This window comes from Tachypleus tridentatus, chromosome 2 (genome assembly GCF_004210375.1).
Source record: "Tachypleus tridentatus isolate NWPU-2018 chromosome 2, ASM421037v1, whole genome shotgun sequence".
Lineage (NCBI taxonomy): Eukaryota > Metazoa > Arthropoda > Merostomata > Xiphosura > Limulidae > Tachypleus > Tachypleus tridentatus.
Genome location: NC_134826.1, coordinates 110,853,203 through 110,878,915, shown reverse-complemented (window position 1 = coordinate 110,878,915; position 25,713 = coordinate 110,853,203). Strand labels below are relative to the sequence as shown.

At 30.8% G+C, this 25,713-nt stretch overlaps 1 protein-coding gene across 7 annotated transcripts in view; it reads right to left on the bottom strand.

The window, feature by feature from the left end:
- Window positions 1-25,486, bottom strand: part of LOC143244835 (uncharacterized) — a 29,344-nt gene extending 3,858 nt beyond the window's left edge. The window contains exons 1-10 of one of the 7 annotated variants that reach the window (XR_013025343.1): window positions 25,302-25,486; window positions 24,423-24,518; window positions 18,597-18,684; window positions 12,856-13,012; window positions 10,806-10,962; window positions 9,072-9,239; window positions 8,524-8,646; window positions 7,279-7,365; window positions 4,547-5,043; window positions 573-3,418 (exon numbers count right to left, since the gene is read on the bottom strand). Coding sequence is in view for 5 of the 7 variants with exons in the window: in XM_076490230.1 (XP_076346345.1) it covers window positions 5,039-5,043; window positions 7,279-7,365; window positions 8,524-8,646; window positions 9,072-9,239; window positions 10,806-10,962; window positions 12,856-13,012; window positions 18,597-18,684; window positions 24,423-24,518; window positions 25,302-25,335 (915 nt within the window). In the remaining 2 variants the exon portion in view is untranslated. Of the gene's footprint in view, window positions 1-567; window positions 5,044-7,278; window positions 7,366-8,523; window positions 8,647-9,071; window positions 9,240-10,805; window positions 10,963-12,855; window positions 13,013-18,596; window positions 18,685-24,422; window positions 24,519-25,301 lie in introns of those variants that run through there. The other 6 variants (XR_013025344.1, XM_076490230.1, XM_076490226.1 and 3 more) reach the window with 6 other exon arrangements.
- Between the last annotated feature and the right edge of the window lie 227 nt (window positions 25,487-25,713).

The window sequence follows — 25,713 nt, the reverse complement described above, 5'->3', positions numbered from 1 at the left end:
CTCCTTTTAATTTAAAACCGGAACATTCCGAGAAATACAGTGTCAAACAGGACAAAATAGTAAACCGGACGGGACACTGGGACAGACCCCTCAAACCGGGACGTATGGTAAGCTTACCACTAGGTATAATGTTATTTTTTTCAATTTCACTTTATAAGTAAAACATTAAATACGTTTAACAAACGCAGACAGTGTTACTAAGGGTAGTATTTGTGTAAACGTGTTATAGAGATAAAGAGTGTTATGTAAGACTGCATACAGATTTAAACTTATGTTTATATTTTTCATTTACATATGTTTTACAAAGTTGAACAGTGTTTAACAGGATTGCATACGTATTTCAACTTACATTTAACTGCATACTTTTTACAGATATATTTATACCTCCATTAGATAGCATGCAGGTTTCAACATGTCTCATCTTGTTTCTCATTCACTTGTATTTTTAAAGGACAGTAATGTTACTAAGGCATTTAACACCCTTAAAATAATTTTATCATACCTAATGTTTTTTCTATAAATACCAAACAAAAGTGTAGATTGCATTTGTATGATTTAGTACATATTTAGCGTTATAGTTTTTAGTTATTTTATCTGACTCATAGTTTACTGTAAAAAGAGAGTGATCAATATCGTAGAAATATTTTATGAGAAACAAAAAGTTGAAAAAGACAATTATAATGTATTGTCACTATTTATTTACTTATATTATACTTAATATTGAATTAAATGGTTCAAGCTCAAATACTCACATATTTTCAACATAAATTTAAGTTTACCACACTTTAACTACACCTTTTTCATGTCATTGGATCTAAAAGTCAGTAAACATAGTTCTTTCACTTTACATAATGATACAAAACACTAATTGTGTATTCACGCTGTTTAAAGAGATATTTCAGTTACCATACAATTATTGTATACTTTCTATTCAAATAGACTCCACAAACTGCTTCACGTTTTCAAATAAACTATCATCGCTTATACTGAAACATCTTAGTATATAAAGTATGTAATTAACTTTCATACAGTTTTTGTATTTTATACCACAATACTAATTTAGTTAAATTTTATATTTTTCAGTTGTGAAAACAAACGGAACTAACATGACACATCACTTGAAAGACACGCCACTACGTAAATAATAAATGATTCAATGCAAGCTAATCGTATGAGATTTCAGTTCGTAGGCTCATAAAAACGAGTTTATCGACTATTTCAAAGCAGATATTTCCTCATTCATATTTTGAAACTGTTATGGTAACATAACTTGTATTTTCAATTACAAATTATAGAACTCGGTGTTCTGTAATTTTCATATAAAAATCACTTTTAGTCATAGCTTAATATATTATTTTTAGTATATGTAAGTAAAATCTCAGTTTTAAACATAACACATATTAAAACTTTTGTTTACAAAACTTCAACGTACATTAATATACTATTTACGAAAACATTTTAGTTTATAAAATACTGACCTTTATATGCTAGCTTAATCTTTTATGATATATGATATAATATAATGATTATATGCAATCATAGCTTGCTGTTTCTCAGGATAGGAAGATCCTAAAAAAAACCTTTAAATTTCACGCATTTAAATAAACTCGTGTTCTTCAAAAGCCTTCAGCTCACTACAGTACTAATTATCATTTGAAATACATTATGTTTATTTTGTATTAGCAGAGTATACAGTGTTGCACGGACAAAAATTGATGTAACTGATTTAGGTCTTTATTTAAATACTAATTTATTGATCTCTGTAAAGCTTCTTTGTACCCAGGAGCAAAGAAGAAGAGATTATGAGCAGTGAGGCGAACGAGGGCTTCATGAAGTTTTTAAATCGTTTTAACACATGATTTATCACGGATAGAATGATTAGGAGAAGTCCTCACACAGAAAATAAACGTAAATGATACCTCTTTTGACCACACATTACCAAAAATAAGTCTGGTCTTTTCAATTTGGAACAAAATGGTCATTACGTTTGCTAAAACTTGCTATACTGGTCCCTTTGGCCTGGCTTTTCGGCCTCAAAACAGCCTCTGAGACCACGGCCACGTAGCCCAAGCTACTTCTTATACAAAGTTGTATCTGTACTTGGTTTGTAGTTTTAAGGATACGGCTGTTGATAAGGGACAGACCCACAGAAAGAAAGACACAACATGCGCACTTATACACATATATAATAACAACGGCTGATTAAGTAGTGACTAAGAAACGTTTAAATATTCAATCATATGACTGCATAAATAAAAATTTTAGGTGGTCATTATCTTCGTACAAATAATTTTGGTGATTGTCCTTGTTATTTTGTTCAATCATATGACTGCATAAATAAAAATCTCTATAAACAAAATAACAAGAACAATCACCAAAATTATTTGTACGAAGATAATGACCACGTGATTGTACGTTTTAAAAATATTCACCACAAAACATACACTCGTAACTCATGTATGTTGGTATGTTTTTGTCATTTTTATACACATATAATCCAGATCAAAGGAATTATGTAAGAATTGACGACAAAGGATCGAACACTGTGTCTAATACTTTCACCTCTGTTCATTGGTCACGTGACCACTACTTAACAAAAAAAAACAAAAAACAAGCAATCTGATCATTTCTCCAAAACTGACAGACAAACCAAAAATTCCATTCCATATATTTCAAGTTTCTTACGATAGAAGACAAGAAAATATACATATTTTATTTCGCATATTATAAATTCAACATGTTTACTGTCTAGCATTTCAGAATATATTTCACAATTAAAATAAGCTGCATGTTCACTATACTTCAACTTTGAGAATGAAGAATGGATTTTGTATGTCAATGAATTTAACACTCAGCAAAACAAAATAATCTGTTTATGCACGTTATATAACAATACAGAAAACTGAATATATATTCATGAAATTTTCAGTATTTGATGGTAAATTGCGAAATTATATTCTGCTTCTAAGTTACTACTTTTCGATCTAGAACTCACATATTTTATACTTGAGTACAAGTTACATACATAGTCTAACTTCTTAAAGATCTAATTGCTTAGATACATAAAGAAACAATAGTATTATTCATAATCTGACAATGTATGCTGTGTTCTTCAAGTTTATCCAAAAGGTAAATTCCTCTGATAAGTTGACAGCTCGATAACATTTAAAACTCACAAATAACACAAACTAAAATATGCATTAATTATAAATATTGTACTGTCAACATTATATACTAACATTCATATATATCCGATACGTTACAGTTACTGTACAGTTCTTCTACACTTTCTACTCAGACTCCCTTAGTGGCCTTTCTTCATTAGCCACATGACTGCTATTTGAGAAACAGTCCGTGATGATCTTTTTGTTTTCTAACAAACAGCGGTTTTAGTGTCAGACAGAGGTTATCTCAGTGTCTATTGAAAAAGACAGTAAAATCACAAAGGTTTGTAAATTTTAATAATATACAATGGTAAGTGTTCCCATTTTAAATAGATTTTTACAATAATAAAGATAAACAGTAAGTCACTCATTTATTATATTTAACTGTAGCAAAATAGAATCAAACATCGGGGATTAACATAAGAACATTATAACATGCGTTATATATGAATATATACTTATAAAGTGAAACTGTATGACAACTTATACAGATAATTAAATATGCATCTTTTTCAGGATGATAATAGTGAGTAAAGTAAATTGACTTGTAAAAGTGAAGAAACAAGTGTTTAAAATCGCGTGGAACATTGCCTGAAATAACACTGTTTTTAGTAAGACCTTGTAATGAAAACATCTTCAGCTTATTGAAACACTGTAAAAAGTATGCAAGCGAAATGACACATTTTGTCAAGAACAGTAGAAATCATAGTTATATGAACAGCATAAAAATAAACTAGGGAAAGTGCAAGTACTTATGTTAATTATTGCATAATATTTAAACAAGCATTATTTTCAAGTCAATATTTGTGACAAAGTGTCATTAAATATAGGAACTAAAACTATAATATTAAATATTTACTAAATCATACAAATACAATCTACTGTCATGTTCGGTATTTATGGAAAAAAACATTAGATATGATGAAATTATTTAAAGGGTGTGTTAAATGCATTAGTAACATTATTGTCCTTTAAAAATACAAGTAAATGAGAAACAAGAAGAGACACGTTAAAACCTATACGCTACCTTATGGAAGTACAGAAACGCATTTGTAAACCTTATACAGTTAAATCTAAGTTGATATGTGTATGTAATCCTGTTAAACACTATTCACCTTTGTAAAACATACGTAAGTGAAGAATACAAGCATAAGTTTAAATCTGTATGCAGTCCTACGGAACTGTTCGTCTTTGTACAACATACACAAACATTATCCTTAGTAATATGTCTACCTTTGTAAAACTTGTACACAAACACTATCAGTAACATTAACTGTCTTTATAAAACACCCTTAATTTTTTTCTTACAAAGTGATTCTAAAAGTTCAACGTTATGCCTAGTAAGACCATCCCGCTTATAGAACCATAGTAACAAACTTTACCTAGTAGCATCCACTTCGTATAATAGCACTATCCGTCTACAAAATCATCATCTGTCTTTGTAAAACTTATGTAAGTTAAAACTAAAACGTAATATAAATAAAATAAAATAATTTGTCAAAAACAATAGTTATGTGGACAGCATAAAGTTAAACTAGTGAAATACTAAGTTCGTTTTTAAAGTAATGATTTTACTTGTAACATAATCTAATCTCAGCATTAAGACACTGAGTTATCTATGATAAGATCATCATAATTGTGTCTACATTTCGTAAAATATGGTCATGGTCTCTGACATCTTTTCATTGTCACGCCCACTTATTTTTGCTCACTGGTGAGAGGTCTAGGAACTATGACGTCAGTTCCCCTGGAGATATCATCGCATGGTGCATGCGCACTTTGGTGACTGTGAGGTCCTTCCTGCTTATACCTTTTACTCTGACAGCGTGGCTGGTAAGTGAGTGGTAGCTACTATAATTGTTATCCAGTAACATCTACCCTAAAAATGAAGGTTATATTATTTAAAACATTGACTGTATTGCCTTATGAATTTTTCCCTTTTTTTACTAGACACAATAACTGCATTAAATCGTAAATTGAAACATTTATTTGAACACAATAGATTCTTTTTTTTAATTATGAAAGACTTTCTTCATCAGTTTCTGTAAAGACTATTTGACTGTTTCGTCTTCCAGTTGCTTTGCGCCATAAAACACCAATCATTTCGTACAAGTAACATACTTTGAAGGAGTAACTTAAAGGTTAACTAGAGCTTTTTACATATACCCCAACCAAGCTGTTGATGAAGTTTGAACTGAACCTCCTATTATTATTTTAAAAGCATTCGTGGTGCAGTTTATTGCAGGGTTATTTTCCGTATGAAATTGTGGAACCTTAAGATTCTTAAAGAACGGTGGGTTAAGGCGTTCGACTCGTATTCTTAGGGTCGTTGGTTCGAATCCCGGTAGCACAAACATGCTCACCCTTTCAGCCGTGGGGGGCGTTATATTGTGGCGGTCAATACTACTATTCGTTGGTAAAAGAGTAGCTCAAGAGCTGCCTTCCTTCTAGTCTTACACTGCTAAATGAGGGACAGCTAGTGCAGATAGCCCTCGTGTAGCTTCGCGCGAATTTCAAAACAAACAAACAAATTCTTAAAGAACAATGGAACATTGCCCTGAAAAGGGCCGGAGTACTGTGGGATACTCTGGCCCAAAAGCACTACAACAACAACAAATTCTTACTAGTAGCCAACATAAAAGCTAGGGATGGAAGAAGAGGTCTTGTGCACCTGACCCTCCTGGGTATTTAAGAAATAAACATACTCAAATACCCACAAAGAAGCGAGCGAGCGAGAACGATGGAGCAAGTACGTATTTTATTTTATTTATCAAACATCAAATACCTTTTTCTTTCCAAATTACGTAATAATATTAGAAATAGTTTTGTTTCTAATTGTTACTTTCTGGTTTTTACAATTAATCCATCTTAGCAAGACCTATAAATTTTAGCCAACAATATATCTTCTGGACAGACACTTTCTTGCAAAGGTCAACACATCGTTTACATAGGATTGAAAAAATGTTTATTTTATTCGCTAATTATAATAATTTAATGTACCACTCTTTAGTTGTTACAAAACGTTTAATATAATATCTTAAAACGAGTATGAAAAATTCAGATTTGTTGAGATGCTTTATAACTTTTTATGTTTTAAAGCGCTGTAGCTGCTAAAACACATGTAGAAAATAATACCATATTGGCTGGAGACATGTGGTAACTTCAGGTCATTATTTATTAGACTTACAAAAATTTAAAGAAAACAATGATCTGAAATAATAAAAACATTTTTCATGCGTATTGCTTTCATGACCCAAGCCACAACTTCATGATATCAATTTACCGTTCACGTTATACCTGTTGATTGTACAGACCTATTTTCTTATGGGTCATGTTTAAAGCCATATCTACAATGAAACTGAGCTGCAATAAGCTAGAATATTTTTATGTATAAATTATGCTTGTGAAGTACATTTAAAGAAGGTCTTAGCATGAAGTCTTAAACGTTGTCAATGTAAAAAATTTAAAACGTCATAGCACAGACGTCAGTGTATTGTCAAGAACTGTCACGTATCAATTCTATGAAATAGAAACTCCTTAAAGCTCATTTACCTTGTTTGTATTGTTAATATATGAAACTTCCAAGGTTCCTATTTAAAGGCCTGAATAAATGTATGAAACAATAAACCAAGTCAAGATTGATCGATTTTGATTGAAGTTAAGCACAAAGCTACACGATAGGCTATATGTGCTCTGCCCATAAAGGGTATTGGAACCCATTTTCTAGGGGTGTGTGTGTCTATAGACATACCACTGTGCCAATGGAGGGTCCAAATCGAGAAACTGCATACATCGGTTATACCTCACAATTCTTGACAATATGATTCTGGTTATTCAATCAAAACATAAATTATACTTGAAATGAAGTTCGCATTTTGGAACTTTATTTCGCTACTTTATTTAACCACGTTCAATATAAATTAGTAAAGTAACAAAAGGTATTCATACCTTTTGATCTGTATCCGTAAATATTAACTATATACAAGCTCCAATATTTCAGGTAAATGATCGTTAATCTGTACAATTAGAAAAAAATATTTCTTCCATTACCATACAAACATAAGAGGCTATATTTTCTTAAGGCAGGATAACAAAGTACAAAAGGACTACTTACTCCAACCGGTAATCCCCCAATTAATTATTATATACATTCCAATCAGTATAGCACCAAGAGGGTCAGCATATTTCCAGTACTTTGAACCTGAAATAGATTGTATTTTTGTATCAATACGATTGGGAAAAAAAAACTTTATATGGATTAAAAACAATAATAAGATAATGACGTACATATTACTTTGTGGTAAATCAATTTTCTTATCTGATCCATGATTTCAAGAGTTAGTTCCACTGTCCATGAAAACATTGTCACACAAGAGGAACTACCGACGAATATTCACCAATTTATATCAGATAGTTTAATATTTCTATCTTATCTGAATCCCTAACTTACGTATTCACAGTTGAACACTAGAAAATATGAAAACTCTATCATGGTGCAATGAACACGACGAGTTCATAATTTAGCATAGACGTAATCCATACAGTTACAAAATAACATCATGAATGTTAAAAGTCAGTCGTAGTGGATCAATTACCTGCGTATCGAAATACTTACTCCATTTATTTTATGATAACTGTTACGCTGGAATTTGTTCCTATTTTAAAGCTGTCTTATACTTTATTCATTTATTTATCTATCTATATGTTAATTCAATCACTTTGGCGACTTCATCATCGCGAATTAACTAATCTTAAAGAACCACAAATGTTTCGAAGGAGTCAGTCGGCCACTTAGTTACAAGTCCCATAACCTTGCCTTGTGGGGTTACTTACATATCCACAACTATTAAATTATGGTTGATAACACAAATGTGCAGTGGTTTCATTGTGTTGATTTTTTTTTACATGTTCTACAGTAATTCCTGTACGCTGAATCCGCAAATGATATTAAATTTTCTCCATCACGTACATGTTTTTCACAAAACGTCAAAGGTACGTTTACATAAGTGAATCATTTTCATTGACATCGGGACACATTTTGTCGTGTTTAAAATACTGATAATCACTGGCTATAGATTTTTATAGACCAGTCGTGAAGTAAGGACCTTATCGATCGTTCTAGAACCCAAACATAATAATAAAAAATGATCATTATGGTAAATAAAGCAATAATTTGATCTAAGTAAGAGTCCCCCCCTCCCCGATTTCTAAAAATATCCTCAGGTGATTGAAATAAATGAATATTATTGTAAAAATACGCATAGCTGAATTATGGAAAATCCATTATTAAAACCAAAACAACTTTTATGAAGTTTAAATTTACAGGCCTGCGTAATTGTCCAGTACACAGTACACTTACCAACAAAGCCACAAACCAATGCGACAGAGTTTGATAGCACGTCGTTGCGATGGTCTTGAGCAAGAGCTTGAGTACTGACAGTTTTCACTCGAAAAGACACAGCAAACAACAACGCTTTCATTCCTGCAAGAACATTCATAGTTACAGCTTTTGAGAAGTGAACATACTAGCTAACACACAGAGAAGTAACAGAGTTGCAAAGCTAAAAGAAATATAAAAAATGGTATAATTTAAATCAAAAAAGGAATACGTTGATTAAGCTTACGTTACTAACAAGTGCTGTCCATGATAACACTGCTTCCTTTAAATTTATAAGAGAAGTTAAACAAAATTATCCAGAATTATCTCATTTTCATAGATATAGGTAATTATCACGTACGTTTCTATACATGAATATCACAAAAATTCGACTTTGGTTATAGATTATCATCACTCAAATATTTCACGTTCAGTGGCATTTCTTGGTTAAAAAAATTAAATTTAAAGTATTTGATAATTTTTTTTTGATTAATTTATTATAAACAGAGTTTTATTGCTCTAATTCTAACCAATAGAAATAGAAAGAATTATAATGGAAATGAGTCCAAAATCCACATCTCCAGGATGGTCCTTGTAATATAGAATCTTCACTACTGATTCCCGGATCATCTGTATTGAAGCAACTGACATCACCACAGACAAAATAATCACAGAAACTGGCACGAGCTTTGTACGACCTAAATGTAAAAGATAATACGCAGTGAAATTTATAATCTGTGAAAGATTCTACAGCTCAAGCACTATAAAACTAATGGAAGTTTACGGTTGGATAAGGGTTCAAACATTGATGTGTTTACTCAACTCGTATTTTAGTTTTCATTAAATTTTTATATAGAAATAAACATTGGACTGTAGAGAATAGTCTAATTTTATTTCAAAAGAAAGATAGGTCATTTAGCTGACATTTAAATTGACCAAAATTATTTAAAACTTTTTTAGGAAAGAAGTTTGTTATCCTGGTAAATCGTAGTAAATATGCCATTTTTTCACTTACTTTAATGTATTAATAAAGTAATACGTAAATTAATAAATTAGCATCAAAGGAGAGATAGTGTTTTAAAATAAACAAGTATAAAATAAGTTGTTGTCATTAATTGTAAATGTATCTCAAACAGTTCTATATTCAGGGCTTGTTGTAAAAATAAAAATCTACATGTGGCAAACGTTGTTTTAGAAAACAAATACTAACATAAAATTATTAATTATAAGCGTGATTAATTTTGTCTTTCTAAAAATTAGTTTTTAGAAATCAATCGCATCAGAGGTTTCAGTAGCACAGTAGCTACAAGTCAGTAGCACAACAAAAGACGTTAAAATTTGAAAAGAATAGATGAGGCTGCTAAACATTGAATATTTCTTGAAAAATTATCTTGAAATAGACGAAGTAGCCTGTATCTTTTAGAACAAATAAATTTAATATAGAGCCCAGAAATTTTTTGTTTAGCACAAATCTAAACAATGATCTATCGCGATCCGCCCACCGTTGGGAATCGAAACTTTCAAGTCAAAAAGAGTAATAGAGCGTTTGTTAGACAATACATGTTAAGATATAATTAATAGTTCTTAGCTTTCTTAATTGTTCGGTAATACATCCGTTTAATAGAAACATATAAATAAATATACATGCAATGACAAAATAGTGTATACGTGCATCATGCATCTACCATTCTCCAATGCATTGATTTATAAAGTTGGCATCTAACCTCCTGCAAAAGTTTGAATTTTTTAATCTGCAACGGTTCATATCAGAGTAAATAGAATGTTGATATGTAAATTCTCGATGGGTCTGATAATGTAAGTCAAAAAATATGACCAGAGTTAGTTACCCAACAGCAATATCAACAATAAGCTTCTTTTTTTTTTTTTTTTTGAATTTCGCACAAAGCTACTCGAGGGCTATCTGTGCTAGCCGTCACTAATTTAGCAGTGTAAGACTAGAGGGAAGGCAGCTAGTCATCACCACCCACCACCAACTCTTGGGCTACTCTTTCACCAATGAATAGTGGGATTGACCGTAAAATTATAACGCCCCCACGGCTGAAAGGGCGAGCATGTTTGGCGCGACGGGGATGCAAACCCGCGACCCTCAGATTACGAGTCGTACGCCTTAACACGTTTGGCCATGCCGGGCCCAACAATAAGCAAATTTCACTAAAAATCATATTATAGGTGCAGTGTAAAACTTTGATAAAATATCAAGATTTTTCTCAGCAACATTCGGGCAAAACAAACAGTGTACTGACCTTGTGGATATCGATAAATATCTTTATTTTTAGTAGCCTTGTTACTCCACCAGAGTAGTAACCCGGATGCTAGATCCATTACACTATCAACAACAGAAGAAATCACAGCTAGTGATCCTGAAAAAACAGTAGTCGTTGTCTTGGCAACTAGCAACACCTAGAAAGCAAATCAATAAGGCCTGGTAAGATGCTTTGTTTCATTTTACATGCTTAAAAATATGATAGGAAGGTGAGCATTTTTTACATTTGTATACGTCCTCGAAAATAAGGTAGATAGGGTGGGTATTTTTAATACATATACATGTTTCATAATAAAATACAGTTGTAATATATCAGATTGTACAAGATGCTAAGCACTATCAGAAAAAGTATTATTTAGCCACATTTGCACAATAGAAACGAAATGTAAAATAAGAAACTCTTTAGGTTAGTTAAGGTTAAATTAGGAAAAATAAATAATACTATTACAACGTTAAAATCAAGGGTTTGATTCCCCTCGAGGGACTCAGCAGATAGCCCAATGTGGCTTTGCTATAAGAAAAAACACACACAAAAATAATACTATAATAACATATTTTTACAAGGCACGCAAACAGGCTACTCTGAGTAGCTCGTGGGTAATATAATTCGATAAATAACGTGAACCGCACGTTCCCCAAGCGATTTGCAAGTTATAATGGCGCGAATAGTAGTTAGACACAATTCAAAGGGCAATAAAACAATATAATTTAAGTATAAATAGATGTTTACTGTTTTATGAGTTTAAAGCTACGTAGGATAAACAAATGTAGTTTTATGTTACAATCTGAATTCATTCTAGAAAGACAAAAAGAGTAATTTAGATTTTTAATTTACTTATTATTTTGTAGTTACGAGATCGATTAAATTGACCAACCTTGTATATAATTAGGATGGAGAAAATAACAAATAAAATATAAAGTTTTACTGAAAAACATTTCAAATGTATTTAGGATATTTTAGAGATTATGCAATGATATTTGATATCTTTTAGATGAAGAAAAGTATTTTTAATATTAACGTGAAAATCACTTTGCACTCGGACTGCAATAAAAAAAACGACTCGATATATTCACAGACAAATTTCTTATTTAAAGTTCTTATTTTAATTTTTGTGAGAAATTTGTCCAGTTACATTATTTCTCATACACAAGAAAACTCAGTCAAGTTTTCAATTTCAGTTAATACACAAATTTTCTGGTCAAATCTGCTGTTATTAGCCGGTTTAACTTTTCATTAATATAGGAAATCAGTGGAATTAACTCTAGGATCGAGGGTATTTTAGTTAGTTCGTTCTTTAACTTATTTATTATTAGAAACCATGTAACAAAAAATAGTCGTGAGTTTACAAACAAATTGATGCAAAAATAGCTTGGAAAATAAGTTTATAAACCTAGTAAAGTCTATACCGTTAGTTATTGAATGGCTAAGTATTCTTTTTTATAACACTGAAAAAAACACATAAAGCAACGACAACAAATAACAATGAAAACTTAGAACTGTATCTGATACTCTTTAATCACCAGAGATTCTTTTATTCAGATATCTTGTTGGAACTACATACAAAGGTAAAGTTGTTTTTGTCAGAAGTTCCATGGCATACTTCATCCAAATGTAGATGCTTAAATAATTGTTAGAACTAGGTTTGAGATGTTGTTTTAAATGACGCATGGTTTATTACATACAATTTCTTTTGATTTGGTAAATCTTTAAAACATCTAGGATAAAGAATGTGATGACATTGCTGACGCAAACAACTTTACCATCGTATGTTGTCCTCCCCCCCCCCAAAAAAAAAAAAAACAACAAGAAATATGTTAGAGTAAAAAGAGTCTGGTGATTAAAAAATCTTAAATTTGAAATGAAGTTGAACTCATCAACATTAGAACTATGTAATAAAAAGTTAATTTATCCAATGATTTCGTGTTTTTATCAATTATAAAAATGGGCTAAATTTTCAACGTGTTTGAAAAACTTTTGAAGTTGTTCATTTCCTAAGTAAATGCTAGTTTTAAGCATAAAAGATATTTACCAAATTACAGAGGAACGACAGCTTTGACATTATCATATCGTTTTTCCTTTGTTTGGAAAAATCTGCATCAGTGTTGTATGAAAGGTCCATTCTACTGCTTTGAATATGCAGCTCTTCAAACGAAGATATCAGATCATTCTGGCTTTTATAGTATCGTCTGAAATTTAAAGAACAAAACAAATAATGTAGTGGCTAAGTAAGAAGTTATTTATAGATGGTGTTTAAATTTTATACAATGAATTTCAATACCAGTAAATTTGTATTTTGGTCATCCAAGGAAGAACTGGGTAAATTAGTTTTAGCAGTCCATACCAAGTGAATAAGTGAATATTCTGAAATCATACTGATAAGTTTAAAGGCTTGTTTGTTTGTTTGTTTGCTTTGAATTTCATGCAAAACTACACGAGGGTTATCTATGTAAGCCATCTTTAAGTTAGCAGTCTAAGACTAGAGGGAAGGAAGCTAGCGTTCACCACCTACCACCAACTCTTAGGCAACTCTTTCACCGAGGAATAGTGGGATTGACCGTCATGGTATATAATGTTCACATGACTGAAAGGGCGAGCACGTTTGGTATGACGGTGATTCGAGCCTATGACACTCATGTTACTAGTCGAGTCCCTAACCATCTGGGCATTCCGGTCTAATTTTATTGGTATATCCAATTACAGTTATTTGGGAAAATGTGATTCTTCAATACTTAATTAAAAATAAAACAAATAAAGAAGTAGTAATCTGATTTAAGGATTCAGGTTTTTTATTATGTGAGCTGATAGTGGAAAAAGTAAAAGTCAGCAAAGAAACGAAAGCAAAACTATTTGAACCTGCTTCTTGCTCACATATTTTTACTTGCTTTATGTATATAAATTTACAAAGCCAGAGAATAATTGTAGTTCACGATTAATTTGTCTTCTTATGAAATATTATTTATAATATCAAAAAATAAATATGCGCCCTTCAAAACTATGATGAAAATTGTCTTTAACCTTTACGTGAAATTGGTTTACCCTGCTATTTCAGTCACCTCTTTGGACCAAATATAACAAAGGAATCAAATTAAATACAGAATAATATTTCAAAAACAAAGGCTCTTAGATATAAAGTAAGGTTTTCTTAACAAATTTACAAAAATATAACAAATGCTATGATGTAAACGCCTTTTAAGAGCTGGCAAAGCGTGATAAAATTAATTATATTTATCATAAGACATTACGTTAAGCCTATTATATCTTTAATACTATACTCCTAATCTAGTCCCTTACGAAATTACAAAAATTAGAAGAGTGTAAAATAATAATATTTCAACAATGCTATAGACGTCATTCCGATTGCCGGCGACACGTTTCGTTCAATCCAGATCTATTCAGTCCGGCTGGTATACACTTAACGTGGTAGTAGTAGAAATACTATTTAAGTAGCTGTTTGTAACAGCAACAACTGTTAAAATGTGAACGTTTTTAGAAAATAGCAAAGCATGATATAATTAATGACATTATGTTAACGTTTTATATCTTATTACTACATCCTTACTACATTCCTTGGTGAAGAGTTTTACGGATTTTCGAGAATTAGAGGAGTGCACAACTGTTTTTGTAACAAATGGTCTATATAAATAGTATTCTGTGTTATTTGTATCCCAGACAGCCAAATGAGATATGGATTGAGTGAAACGTGGCAGAACACTCTTCCAATTATTTAATGTCCGCAAGGATTAAGAATTTTGTGTTAAAAATATAACAGGCTTAACACAATGTCTTATGACAAATGTAATGAATATAAAAGCATAGATCCTGTCTTGCAAGTAAATTATATGATTAAATCCTAAGCCAGGAAGTCAAATATAATTAAATAAACCATTTTTAAGATCAGTCTTCTCATTTGGTTTGTTTCGAATTTCGTACAAAGCAACACGAAACCTATCTGCGCTAGCCATCCCTAATTTAGCAGTGCAAGACTAGAGGAAAGGCAGTTCTTTGGTATTTATAAACAAGTTTTAAAAACAAATGTAGAAGGTTAGGCACTTACTGTGTTTTGATTTAGGTGTATATTAAATACTTCCCACCTATTAAACATAATATTTCATCTAATTTCAGTGTAAACCAAATTGTGTTTTGTGTACTTCGAAGTTAAAGGGGTTAAATAATGACAAAAAAGTATCTTATACTATGTTATGTACTATAATTGATCTCGGACGAATCTCCAATTTATTATGTTACATACGTTATATATTACGATTTCAAAAAAAAAGAAAATTTGAATTTAAAAGTTAATTGAATGTAGATATGTACCAAATTTATTATATTTGTCAACCAAATTTATACACGCAAATTTCTTTCATCGCAGGAATATATTTTAATATACAAACAACAGTACAATTTATATTAACAATTATTACAGATAATAAATTATATGCACAAATTTTACAAACCCACAAACAATATTCAGTATTGTATCTGGTCTGGAACTGAATATTTTATCGACTGTCCAGGTTCACGACGAGCGAAGTAATACTAAGTTTGTGTTGTTATATATCGTTTAAGCTAACTAGCTGTCTATTTTTCACTGGCCTCACGCTTTTTACAAGTTACAAACTGACTTTTTATCGACGACTGTATTTAATGTTCTCGACGAAATACTAACGTAAAAAGTTAATTCACTGAAGTTAAATGGTTTGTAATGTTTGAAATTTATAACGTTCTTGGTTAAATATTCGACGTTTTTCGATTAACAAGCGTTTGTTATAATTATAGCTTCAGAGGCTCATAGTATACTAATTATAGCGACCCAACAATATTCTTAACTGTGTCTTGGCGTGTCGATTTATGATCATTAGGCGAAATTCCAGAAAGTTCGGTAGGCAACAATGTAAAACATTTATTGTTGATTCTTACATTCAATAATCTTCTACGAATTTAGAGAACAGGCGGGACTTGCGCAATACACATTTAACAATATAAGTTACGTACATTTCTAAATATGTATTAAACTGAAACAAGCATGAATAGTAAAATAATATTACATCCGTTACATCTACATAACATAAAATAATATTACTGATTGTAATATTTAATGTGCATAGCCGAGCAGTAAGATGAACTGTAATAACATTTAATTTATTTAAAGAGGTTTTCTAAAAAGGGGAGACTTATACATTAAATATAGTTTGTGCGTGCAATCCAACTAAATTCAAATTAAACTTTATTATAGCAAACAGGTCAAAGAATGAGCAAAACGAAAAGAATGATAGCCGGATATTGTTTTTCCAAACGGAAGATCCTAAATGAAGTCTTGACAAGCACAATTTTAACTGAAACGTTGGAAGAATAATTTATTTGTTCAATATTTCCTCTATATGTTCCATTCATTTTTGTTACCTTCAAAAAAAATTTAATCAATAATTTATAAAGAAAATCACAAAAAAGTATCAGATGTACTTCAAATCTTTAAAACAAAAAGCCTGTTTTGGCTCTAAAGCGCCACTTCTCGAAAGGTTGATCATCAGAATAAAAACTATTATTATATCTAGAATACGAAATTTAACATTAGCCAGTTCCAATATTACAAATGTTACTCAATAAATGAAACTTATAAGCAATTCAACTACCCCCATAAAAATAAATGTGAAGTTTAACTTTAAAGTCAAGAACAAACTTTCAAACTTCCCAATGCAGCAAAACTGCACAAAAATATTACACTACTTTATTACTACAGACAAATGTAAGAATTTTAAAAGTTCTCACTAATTTAATTAAAATCTCTTTAATAATCTCAGGAAAATATGCAGGTTTAAGAACTCTCATTATAAAACGGTAAAACCCTACAACTATTTAAACTATATAAAAATGACAAACATCAATATAGAACTTTCATAAAATTCTAAAGCAAATTTTAAGATAGATTATATTTGGAATTTGGTAAGACCTGCTCTAAATTTATTTAAAAGCTATAAAAAATATATGTGAAATCTGCAGAAAGTCTTTCGAAATCTACTCTCTTAGGTTCCAGCATTATTTTAAGTTTGTCAAGAAACTCTAGATTTTTTGGCACAAGAAAATAGTAACTGGTGCTTGTTAGATTAGTTAGCTAACGGGCTTTGAAGATCATTAACAAGCACTGTCTGATTGACTGATTAAAATAACTCAATTTCCTAACTAAACCACGTTGTTATTCCCGTAAGAAATTCAAACATAATATCACCCAATCTCCATTTGACCCTGAGGAAAGTTAAAGTTAGAAATTTGCTTGAGCAATGCTGTGTTCCAACTGTAAAACTATAAAAGAATCATAAAAAGTTAGTAACCTTCACTTTTAAACTCAAATGGCCCAGTATCTTACAGATGTATAATTAATTCAGGCCTGGCATAGCCAAATGTTAAGGTGCTTGATTAGTAATCTGAGGTCGCGGGTTTAAATCTCAATCACACTAAAAGTGTTCGTCCTTTCAGCAGTGGAGGCGTTATAAAGTTATGGTACATTACACTATTCGTTAGAAAAAGAGTAGCTTAAGAGTTGGCAATGAATGGTAATGATCAGTTGCCTTCCTTCTTGTCTTACACTGCTAAATTAGGGACAGCTAGCACAGACAGCCTTCGCGTATCCTTGCGCGAAATCCAATACAAAGAAACAAGTAATATAGCCTTAAAGTATATGGTTCAATTGTTCAAGCTGAAAGCATTTCTCTGAACAATAAATTACTACTTGGGACGTATAAACAAAGTTTTTCTTTGTTATTGTTACCTATTATAATTAATCCCGGAGGAGTCTCCAGTTTATTATGTTACATCTTATAATGTATCTAAGACGACTCTTTGATTTTTTCATATTACGATTTCAAATAGCCGGAAATTTTAATTTAAGTTTAGAAGTTAATTCAATGTCACAATATATCAAATTTATGATATTTGCCATCAAGATTGATACACAATTTTCTCTCTTAACACAAATATATTTAAATATACAAACAACAATACAATTTATAATAACAGTTATTACAAATAATACAATATAATACTTGCATACAATACTGAATCTTATATATGGTCTGGAACTGAAACTTTTATCGACGTACATGGAAAAACGCTTATATACCTCTCTAGACGGGAAAGCTAGCTTGCTCTAGTTTTGGTTGTCCTCATGCAGTTTAGAAGCTCACTTTGACGGAGGAAAATATATAATGTTCTCGTAGAAATGCTAACGCCGGAAGTTAATTTACTGAAGTTAGACGGTTTGTAATGTTCGAAATCTATAAACGTTCCTGGTCAGATATCTGTAGTTCTTTTCCGCTTAATAAGCGTTTATCACAATTATAGCTTCCGCGGTTTATAGTTTACTCATTGTAAAAAACCAACAATATTATTAAACTCTGTCTCCGCGTATTGCGATTTATAAACTCCATGGCGAGATTCAATACTGACAATCACTAGTATTTTACACACGCAGTTCATTGTTGATTCTTACGCTTGGGAATCTTCTACAAATTTAGCAATACACATATGCATCTCTCTATATATATTAAAGTAAAGCAAACATAACTACTAAAATAAATACATAATATTAAATCCCTTACGTTATAAAAATTAACCAGTTATTTCTTTTGTGAAGAGTTTATTTGTTTATTAAACGATATTTTGACGCCTATATATTTAAATAGAGCACAATCGACACAATAACATCTTTTCCTATGACACGTTGGTTTCAACAGTCTAATACTTTATAGACAGGTTAGAAACATTGTTACAAACCTTAGTCTCCTGGACTGTTTGTTCGCTGCATCTGGAATTTGTTTTTTATCCGTAAACCATTGTAAGGGAAGCTGCCAAGTTGAGCTCTCTAAGGAAGACCAAAAATTTAAAAACTCTATGAGATTTATATGCCTTCATTTTCAATTAAGCACTAATTAATCTAACAGAAATACACAATCAACGTTAAATATGCGAAACATTGAAAATAAGAACGCTGTGGGGTATCACCACTAACTTTCAAAACAGTTATTATTTCATTTAAATTCACTATTTAATAACTGTTAACAGAAAGAACTTTTGTTAACAAATTAACAAAAAGAAAATCTGTAGAGGAGCATAATATTTTACAAACCATGCAAAATGGAAGCGTATGAAACAACCAAATGAACAATTAATATTTTATTAATAGACAGTATTTTGTTTTTCACAGAGGATGAGTATACTATAATAAAACGATTTTGGAGTTTGGCCACATCATTTCAGGCCATGTCATCCTTTACCACGATCCTTTTACCTCTATATGTCTTTTTGCAAAACTTTATTCACCCAAGTTGAAAAAAGACAAAAAGTACCAAATCAAAAAACAAAATCCTTTATCATGACTTAGATATTTCAAACTATAACTAAAATTGACATAATATAAAATGAACAAAAAATAAATATATTTATAAAACTATAACTCAATAAATAGTAAAAACTAACGACTTTTTTTACTCTTGAATTTGTTGTATAATTGATAAAACTCATTCACCCTGATTTCGATATGTTTGACCCTAGTTGAGAAGCACTGCTATATACGATCACTACACATTTTAACAATAGTCCTGAAGCGTAACTTCCATTTCTAAAGTTACCATCATAAGATTATGTCCAAAGCACACATCTCTTTCCTCCTGACTTGCTATATTGTGTCTATTATACAAGAACAACAGTTTTTTTGGGCCTATTTCAATAATTTGATTGTGCTTATGGATTTATCTAAATCTGTTTATGTAAAGTAGTATGAATATCCATTTCATTTTCCAGATGCTTTGCGTATGTGATAGTTAAATGCAGACATGACTAGAAAACTCATACCCTGATCTCTCGTTTCATTTTTGATTAGGTTGCATATTGTTGTCTGGGGCACGTGGACAGTTTTTGCTACTGTTCCCCACCTGGACAGCGGTAAGTCTTCGGATTTACAATGCTAAGATCATGAGTTCATTTCTCATCAGTGGACACAGCAGATAGCCTGATGCAGCTTTGCTATAAGAAAACACACAAACGCAATACAAGATATTACACTTTACTTACCACAACTGTAGTACGACTTACTGCATCTCTTTTTTGGAGGGTCATAGTGCTCCATGTTAATCCATATTCCTCTGTTTTCCAATGTTATTTAGTATAAGGAATATTCCCATTTTGGAAATTCTAAATTAACTAGCTGAAGACATCTTTATGATGTGAGTGCAAAAACATTCTGCTTTGGGACAGGCTAATACATATTCTTTCTAAAGTTACTAACCTTCATTGTGGGTCTAATACTTTCAGTTCCAATGTGACTTTATATTGGGCATGATTGTCTCATGCTGCCTTTCTTCATATACATTTTAATGTAATATACTCGGTCCAAGTTAACATTTGTTTTATTACATTTCGTGGCTCCTTAAATTATAATAATACTTGATTATATAATCTAGTAAAACTGAAATATTCATGTATTTACAAATGGAATTATTTGTATATTTTATAGCCGGTAATGTAAAGACTACATCTTACCACCCTCCCGTATTCAGAATAATGTATTTTTGTATGCTTACCCTTGATGTTCACTACATCACAGAATGATATTTTACTGCTTTGTACTTTTGAATATTACGAACTAATTTCAGATTGTACAATCAAACAAACGTTCTGACATGAAACATGTCTTTATAAAAATTTCCACTGTCGTGGTGCAAAAATTATCATTAAAGGTTATCGGTTTTCAATTTTAAAAAGGCATACACTGGACCTCCTAGAGTTCTATTTTTAATCCAACTATGGCCCTGGAAATGAATACTACTACAAACTGAGGTATATGGTTAATAAACTATCTTCTAGTAAAGCACTTTTGTTTCACGTTGCTGAAATAAGCTGGCCAATCACAATACTAGCATCAATAAAACTTTAAGATAAAGTGTGTTTTTCTTATAGCAAAACCACATTGGTCTATCTGCTGAGTCAACCGAGGTAAATCAAACCCCTGATTTTAGCGTTTTAAATACGTAGACTTACCGCTGTACCAGCGGTAGACAAAACGTAAGTTATTTCTTTCCAATGATCATCTTCAACAACAGACTGATCTGGGCTAAGGACTTTCACTGTGTAACAGTGTTTAGAAAATGTAATTGTGATTAAATCGAAAACATTTAATGCCACCACAGATTCTTGAAACTCAAAAAATACATTGAATAAGAAAGTTGTAAATCACAATAAAGATTGCCTGAAATCGTAAGCAGCTTTGGAAAGTCAATATAGCATCCGAAATCCCTAGTATAAAGGGTCCCAACTAGTATAAGTTCCAACCGGCACTCATTAAGTCCACTCTAACTACCAATTTTCAGACTATAAATAAGCCTATATATGCAATGAAATGTCCTTCCGTATAAAGTGGTGCCAAGTTGCTCAAATTACTTTATAAAGAACTGAAAATGGTTATCAGAAAGTTTCAGTAAAAGTTCCTTGGTTTTTACTTCTTGATTTTTATTTAATACATTTATATATTTATCACAGAGTATTTTAAAAAATTCATTTAGAGTTGTTTTACGAAATTTATTAAATATTAATTTTTGTATCAATATTTGAACATTAATAACAAAATATTGTAATTTATTACAAATTTCGCAAAATCTGAATAACCGTGAAGGTATAATGCTTATAACAGAAAAGTATGATATACTACAATTAAAAGAGGGTAAACCATGTATTGGAAAAGCAAAATATTTTATTTTAGCAAAAATATTTAATTAACATTGTTATCAAGTATTTTAATTTTTAAATCTAAATAATGTGCCTCTACATTAAATATTGAAGTATTTTCAGTTTCCAATACTACTGAATAAATAGTGTTAATAACATTATTTATTTCAGCGTTATTTATACTAATTAAACTACCTTAAGCTAAAGCAAAAATACCTGGGTTTATACAATTATCAATAAACCTATTTTAAACAATAAAAAGATATAAATTTGCAATACAATTAGAATAGTTAGCATTGGAATCCCTATTGCTTGTTTGAAACATAGATATTAAAATATATATACATTTTATGTTTTTGGAGCGATATTTTCTTTTTCCAATGCTTATGAAAGGGTAACAGAACTGTTATATTAATGAATTTATAAAAAAATTAAATATTCTAATGAAATTGTGGTGCCCGGGGGGATGAAATCAAATGTTTGAATATTCTTTACTTGTTCACAATTTTTTTAGATATTCCACAATGGGTTGATATTTTTTTATTATCCAAAACGTGTGTTTATTATTATTAAGACTTATATTTTTAATTTTATCAAATAAAATATTAAGTAATTTATCTGATAAAATGTTTGGTTATTTAATCATTTTTAGTGAACTAAAAATAAATCTAAATTTAATCGAAGATTTGCGGAGTTTAGGAATAGCATATAGAAAAGTAAATCTAAATAAGAATTTGGTTTAGGATAAAGTTTTTGTAAGCTTTAAAGAAGATATTAATTACTGTATCTTTAGATTGGTTAGTAAGTTTATATGTTTGTATACTATTAATTTCTTTTATCACAATTAATGCATAAAACTCTTAACAAATGAAGCCAAAATTACTCTCAGCTTTATCAATGGGAAATATAACATCTTATTTTTAGCTGATAAAACGACAAATCTTTATTGTACTTCTTTAATTTTATACGAAATAATTTAAATTTTATTTTTAAAATAGATTAAACGTCCATTCCAAAACTATCAAGGTGGATAAGATGTAGTATAGCTAAGTTTCAAAATGTATTTATCAATATTAATTTCAATATATATATGTATATTTTTAGAATATTTTGGTTATTACATTTTGTTCTATATTTCACATAACTCGGAAGATGGCCTAGCGCGTTAAGGCGTGTGCTTCGTAATCTGAGGTTCGCGCCCGAGTCGCGCCAAACATGCTCGCCCTCCCAGCCGTGGGGGCGTTATAATGTGACGATCAATCCAACTATTCGTTGGTAAAAGCAGTAGCCCAAGCGTTGGCGGTGGGTGGTGATGACTAACTGCCTTCCCTCTAGTCTTACACCGCTGAATTAGGGACGGCTAGCACAGATAGCCCTCGAGTAGCTTTGTGCGAAATTCCAAAACACACAAACAAACTTGGAAGATAGCTCGATGTGGCTTTGCCATTTATAATAAGTTACCAGTAATAATATATTCATAAAAAGTATCAATAAAATACCTATTTTCACACACACAAGATAAATTATTAACTTCACCTACATTTAAATTAGTTTTTATAATTATATGACAATGGACTAATCGGAAGGAACTTCGTATTTATAACGACAGGCTTCAAGTTTTACCGAGGAAATTGATGAATAATTTTAGAAATTAGCAAGCTATTGAATATTTTATGTTTGAAACTAATTACCAAATATGACGGTTTAGTTTCTCTTTTTTAAAACTTGATAAATCAATGACTTTTAGTCAATATTTTATAACATGCACAAGTAAGTGATTTGCATGATCGTTTCGAAAACCAAAAACATTTATTATATTAGTTAATGTTCTTGCTTTAGTTGATAAATCTTTTTGAAAAATAATTTACGTACACTAATATATGAATAAAAATATTATTAAAATTGCTATAAAATTATGAAAAATCAACCCATTTTAATATATTTTTCTTTTAACTCTTATTTCCTTATTTTGATGGAAAATATTATCTTTGAAGAAAAAATGTCAATACAGTAATCAGTATTCAAATTCAAAATAGTTATAAAAATATTGGTTCATTCCAATAGCACATAATGTTCTCAATTTCAAAATATCGAATTTGCTGTTTTTAATGCAGTCTTTCTATTATTGGGTCTCAAAACAGTTCTCCCAAATATACCATGCGTACATGAAAAAGTTCATTGAAAATATTTCATATACAACAAGCTGAATATTATTCACCTTGTTGCTATCAATATAAAATTGTTTTATACGCGCAAAACATTGTATTCTACTTCATGCTATGCCCTTCACTAGTACAGCGGTAAGCCTGCGGATTTACAACGCTAAAATCATGGGTTAGATTCCCCTCGGTGAGCTGAGCAGATAGCCCGATGTGGCTTCGCTGTAAGAAAAAAAACACACACACTTTATGTTACAACTTTGCATGACAAAAACTGCAACAGAAACTGTGCATATAATAGCTTGTATGCAAATTATCCTAATATTAGGCATAACATAAATCAAATAGTGTTCTTTTCAAAACGGCCCGGCATGGCCAAGCGTGTTAAGGCGTGCGACTCCTAATCTAAGGGTCATGGGTTCGCATCCCCGTCGCGCCAAACATCCTCGCCTTTTCAGCCGTGGGGGCATTATAATGTTACGGTCAATCCCACTATTCTTAAGTAAAAGAGTAACCTAAGAGTTGGCGGTGATGACTAACTACCTTTCCTTTAGTCTTACACCACTAAAGTAGGGACGGCTAGCACAGATAGCCCTCGAGTAGGTTTGTACGAAATTAAAACACAAAACAAATAATCTTCTCAAAATATATTTCTAAAAGGTATTATTTATAATTCTTCCATTTTACTATTATAATTAGAAATGCTTAAATAACTTCTTACCAATTTGGGCATCTCCTCCTTCGTGATTTATTTCCATTATAGGTTCAATATGTTTTTCTTTATGTATGGAAGCATCACTAGACTTAATGGACAAAACTATTATCATGCGATTAGCAACAAAGAAATATTGAAGAAAGTTCATATTTATAAAGGTATATTTTAAAAGATATATATTAAGATATAGTATACGAAATATTAGGTTGAAGAATAATTCGTGAGCGTTTTTAAATAATTTCATTCAAGCATTACATGCAAGACTATACAATACTTCAATGCATGAACACATTACACCCAAAACATTTATTATGATACGTTATTTCATGTAATACCTAGGTATATAGTATGCATTGTTTTAAACGAAATTGCCAGAAATTAAATGCGAAAAGCAGATGGTTTCGATAATGCTCGATTTTGTCCACTTGACATTCCATTTAATGAGCTGAAAATGAAAGCAAAAATTAAAGACGTATGAAAATCAAACACACCATCTATTAGAGCAAAAAATTATCTACCAAATGACATGAAATATTTTGCGAAAGCGTTTCATTTATGAATATATTTTTTAACTTGAAAAAACGCTCACGAATTATTCCTCAACCCAATATAAAAGAAAGTTATCTAATTCTGTGGCGAGATTTTACACATAGCTTATGCATACTTTTTGTTCAGAAACTTTTATTTTACACTAAGTAATCAGGTAATTAAGAGTCATTCGCAAGACAATGAAGATATCATAATTAATAGTTTAAACAAAATGCAAAAACATTTTTAAGACGTTATAAAAACCATCACCGATTATTACACATATTACAAATATATATACACATAACTTAACATGGCTAATACTGAACATTATTTGTTAGATATATTTCAACATACACAAAAACTTTACCCGTCTTCTGTAGTACTCCATTTTGTAATTTCAAAATATTTTCGCTACCCAGAAATGAGTAACACAAAGACGTATATACATTTAGTGGGCTATTTCTGAATAGCTTCTTATTTAACTAACTATTTATACAGTACAAAACAAGTAGTGTTGTCATACTGAACATAATAAATAAACTGATAAAACCTCATGATTTATCAGGGTGATATTACCAATAAAAGTTTTAGGAGTGGCTCGTTCTTCTGATAAGACAATATCGCATGGATAAACGTAAGCAAAGATATACAGAACATCTTATCGTTAAATACATTATTCTTGTAGTTTTCCACATGAACATCCTCCAGTAATTCACCAATACGTTTATAGTGAATGTAAAAATCGGGCTTCGATACATGCGGTGTG